The 5229-nt window shown below is 36.1% G+C and overlaps 1 protein-coding gene across 1 annotated transcript; it reads left to right on the forward strand.

The window, feature by feature from the left end:
- The first annotated feature begins 401 nt into the window (after positions 1 to 401).
- Positions 402 to 1133, forward strand: LOC139489928 (adenylate cyclase, terminal-differentiation specific-like). The gene has a single exon (XM_071276774.1). The coding sequence runs from the start codon at positions 402 to 404 to the stop codon at positions 1131 to 1133; it is 732 nt and encodes a 243-aa protein (XP_071132875.1).
- The last annotated feature ends 4096 nt before the right edge of the window (positions 1134 to 5229 follow it).

A 5229-nucleotide genomic window follows, 5' to 3' on the forward strand; every position in this document is an offset into this window, starting at 1 on the left:
AGAACAGATAGCCTACATAAGCTCATTAGAACAGCGTATTAAGAATCAAGACAAAACAATAGATTTACTAAAGAAAAACATGGAGATCATGCAAAATAATGGACAGCCAACAGATAACATCAATAGCATGAATAGGCAACCAAATATAGAACAAGGTAATCCGAATAGAAGCAATATAGATCAAATGAGAGATGAGCTTGAAAAACAGATAAGACAAGAAATGCATGGGCAAATGATGGATACGAGGCTAAAGCAGCTAGAAAGTCAGATGGTCCAATTCATGTGTCTTAACACATCCATCACAACCCAAATGATGATACAGTCTCAAAAAGACCCACCCATTCACATAGAGGAGAAAGACATACTGAAAATTACAACCCGAGTTACAACATCATCATGCCATGGAACAATCTAGAATATATCAAGAATTGAGGCCAAGTCAATTTCATCAAAATGACCCAAGATGGTATAACTCTGGGCAAAATGATCCAAGATGGTATGACTCTGGACAAAACCAACAGCAAATAGATCCACAAGGGTATAACTCTAGACAAACTCAACATCAAACTGATCACAGAGTGTATAACTATGGACACAGCCAACATCAAACTGATCCAAGAGGGTATATCTCTGGACAAATGCTTCATCAAAATGACCAAAGAAGATATAACTCTGGACATTTTCGACATCAAACAGATCCAAGAGAGTATAACTCTGGACAAATCCAACACCAAACTGAACCAAGAGGAGATATCTCTAGACAAAATCAACATCAAATGGATCCAAGAGGGTATAACTCTGGACAAATCCAACACCAAGCAGAGCCAAGAGGGTATAATTCTGGACAAAATCAAAAACAACGTCAAAATGATCCAAGAGGGTATACATTTTATTCAGGGCAAAGTCAAACTCACCAAAATCATCCGAAAAGACTTAACTCTGGACCACATCTGCAACAACAAAAAGACCAAAGAGGGTATAACTACGAACAAAATCAACATCTTCAAAATTATCCAAGTGGGTATAACTCTAAACAACATCACCAAAATGTCACAATAGGGTACAACTCTGAAAAAAGTCGACATCAAAATGATCCCTATACTAACGGACAAGATCAATCTTACTTAACTTGAACAGTCAGCTCCAATCATATTCAAGACTAGACCAAGTCAGTCAAATTGATCCAAAACACTACAACCATCAAAATGATCTACTAAGACAAGAAATGCCGAGAGCTCCACCACCACCCTATCAACAAAATAGTCATCTCTACTACCATAATAGAATATCAATGGGAAGACACAGTGATAATGGGCAAAGAAAAGAAAAGTCCAACTCCGAAATTAGCTCAAGTTCGCTAAGACATGCCGAAATAGAAATTGAACTGACCCAAGCAATTGATCAACTTACAAATCCAGAATCTCTACTAAATGAAGAACAAAACCTAAAAGAAACACCAACAATTACTGCAACTCCTGACAATGAAATAACAGTTCCTAATAATCAACATGTTGACCACCCTTCAATGAACCTTCCTCAACATTCAACAGAAGAAGAAAAGCAAAAACAACAGCATTTTTTAGGGAAAATAGGCCAACCAAAGGAACCACCAGACATCCAAAAAATTGGACAGGAGACCGAAATACTACTGAGACAATGCTAGATATTGTCTCAATGAACATTGAGGGAATCAAAGGCAACAAGGTATATCTGAAAGAACTTTTAAAAACAAACTCAATCCTATGCCTACAAGAACATTGGTTACATGGATATGAATCCGTAGCACTAAAAGAAATTCTGCCAGACTGCGACTATCATATCTCGAGCTTTGATGATAATCTAATTGATTTGGAAATACAAAGAAGAAGGGGGAAAGGGGGAGTAATAACCATATGGCCTCAATCAATCTCGCATAAGGTCAGGAAGCTAGAAAAAGAAGAAAGAATAATAGTCACTGAAATTCAATCTGAACCAGTTAAAATCATACTAGTTAACAGCTATAAGCCTACAATGGCAACAGGATCAGACAAAGAGTACAGAGAACATCTTGATAAAATTGCGTCAATGATTGATAAATATGAGCAAACACACAATGTGTTCATAGTGGGGGGTTTGAATGGAACACTCATGCCAAGTAGAAATAATAACCATGACAAACTACTCAAGAACTTCTGCAGTCAGCATCAGCTAAAGCATACAGTTAGAAATGCTCACAAACCTACGTTTTATCACCATAATGGAAATTCAACCTCACAGATAGATTACATCCTAGAAAACATCAGAGGCAATAATCTTTTGGATTCAACGATTATGGACCAAAATCCACTTAACAGTTCAGCACATGTACCAGTAAAGGCAAAAACCAACCTGATAGTTAAGGGAAAAACTAAGATTAACAGCACAACAAGCAAAAAGTAAACTATTCTGAAATGGGGAGAAACAAACATTGACAATTACCAACAAAAAGTAATTCAAGTGAGGAAGAAGAATGAAATGCAAAATGAAACTGATGTAGAACAACAAGCAATTAGTATCATAAACATTTTACAAGAAGCTACTGAAATGAGTGTTGTCAAGAAAACAGTTGCCCTGAAAGGACCAAAGTGGAAAGCCTCACCAAAAGTAAAGGAATGTATAGAAAAGAACAAAAAAGCATTCTATGCATGGAAGCAAAAAGATCGACCAAAGAATGAAGGAAATACAGAATATCAAGAAATGAAAAAAACATAAAAGAGAGCTAAGGAAACAAATAAGAAAAGAAGATCATATTGATAAACAAAACTTTTATAATAAGCTAATGAATAAACCTGATTCAAAAGCCTTTCATAGACTGATCAAGAGAAACAAGCATGAATCCAAAGATGCAAACTCCAAAGTAATTAAGAATGAGAATGAAGAAAAAATCATGAATCCAGAAGAACAGTCGCGTATTTGCAGACTGAAAAGCTAGCAGTTCCATCAAACGAGGAGCACTATGACGAGGAGTACCTAGAGGATAGCAAGCACAGACTGGAGCTAATGAACAACATTATTAAACATCAAATAGATACCTGTAACATTAAAACATTTAGTGAGGAGGAAATAATAAAAGCTGTAGGCAAGCTCAACCCAGGAAAAACAGCAGATGAATACTCACTCACCGCAGAACATTTCATTTATGCAGGTAAAAGCATAAGCCCAAATATAGTGTCTCTATTTATCAACATAATGCTAACAGGAGAAATACCTAAAGTGTTCAAAACAGGAATTTTGACACCTGTACACAAAAAAGGAAAGGACTCCACCCTACCAACAAATTAAAGGGGAATAACTGTTACATCAGCCCTAAGGAAAGTATTTGAATATGCCTTACTTGACAAAATGATAGATCTTAACAATAACCAATCCGAGCTACAATTCGGATTCACTCAAGGACTATCTCCAATTATGGCAGCATTAATAGTTTCAGAGGGCATAGTCCATGCAAAGCAACAAAACCTGAACCTGTTCTTAGCTACACTTGACAGTCAGAAAGCATTTGATGTGGTCCACCACATGATTCTCATGGAAAAACTGTTCTATGAACTGCCACCAGACATCTGGAGAGTGGTTCAAGATTTATATACCAATATGTCATCAAAAATTTAGTGGAACACCCATCTAAGCAAGCAATTTTCAATAAAGCAAGGAGTAAGGCAAGGGGGAGTATTATCAACCAATTTATACAAGATATATATAAATGAACCACCTGAAGAGCTAGAAAGAAGAGGTTTAGGATTAAATATAGGTCTTGATTACTGTGGAAGTCCATTATGTGCTGATGACATTGTTTTAATGACCACAGATGAAACAGAAATCCAGGCAATGCTAAATATTGCCTACAAATTTTCCTGTCAGCACCGCTACAATATTCATCCAGAAAAGAGTACACTTATCAAAACAGAGAGGATAAAAACAACCAAACAACAACATCCTATAACTCTGGGAGAAAAACTAATAAAAGAAGACCAACAGACAACCCATCTTGGCATCATTAGAGCAAGTAAGAACGAAACAAAACTGAATATTCAAGAACATATCAGTGTAGCCAGGCGGACACTATATACTTTAATTCCTGTTGGACTAAATGGACAAGAAGGGCTATACCCTATAACAGCATACAAGATATATCAAGCTTATGTGCTCCCAAGATTACTATATGGATTAGAAGTACTATCACTAAATGCCACCCAAATGTCAGAGTTGAAGCAATTCCATCTCAAAACTCTCAGATGCTTCCAATCATTGCCAATTAGGACATCTAGTGCAGCAGTTTACATGCTAATTGGAGCCCTTCCAATTGAGGCAGAGTTACACAAAAGACAGTTGAGTCTCTTGTATTCCATACTAGCATAAGAAAACACAAAACTGAAAAATGTAATGGAACGACAGATGACCATAAATGCAGGGAACGCTGACAGCTTCTTTTCAAGAGCACAAGAAATCCTGAATTCTACAATCTGCCATCAATAGCAGAATTCAAAGAACATCTGCCCTCAAAAATTCATTGGAAAAAGATACTAACAGGAGCATTGCTGAGAAATGGTCAAATCTCTTACAAAAAGAAATGGAAGAAAAATCCACACTGAAACATTGTAACATCCAAATGCTTAAGATACACGAAGTCCATCCAGTATGGAGAACATTACCCCCAGTAACATACGAGGTCAAAAAGGCAAACATTAAAGCTAGGTTACTGACAGGAACATACCTATTACAAAAAAATATTCAAAGGTTTAATAGAAATAGTCAAATAGAACAGGAAGACAAAGCATTTCCTACTAAGATGCCCAGCATTAAATGAACAACGTCAAAAAGTGTTTCCTGCACTGAAACAAGCTATAATATGCAATATAGGCCAGAATAAATGGCAAGAACACTTCGATGGAAACAAAGAACTATTAATGCAAGTAATTATTGACTCAAGCAAAGTACAGGAAAATTTTCTAATTCTCAACTAAGAAATTTCAACAGAGATAGAAAGAATAAGCAGAAAACTGTGCTATGACCTCCATTGTGGAAGAACATTATTACACAAAAGGATAGCAGTATCAAAGCAGGTTGAGGCAAAAGACCCTGGGTGCAATGTCTAAATAACTATTAATGTTTACCCCCCAAAAAAAAAATTAAGTTAGTTAATTATCAGACATATATCTTAAAAGGAAGCTTAAGAGTAAACTTCAATGGACAAAGTAACACAAAAAGGAATAT

The sequence above is a fragment of the Mytilus edulis genome, chromosome 9, assembly GCF_963676685.1.
Source record: "Mytilus edulis chromosome 9, xbMytEdul2.2, whole genome shotgun sequence".
NCBI lineage: Eukaryota > Metazoa > Mollusca > Bivalvia > Mytilida > Mytilidae > Mytilus > Mytilus edulis.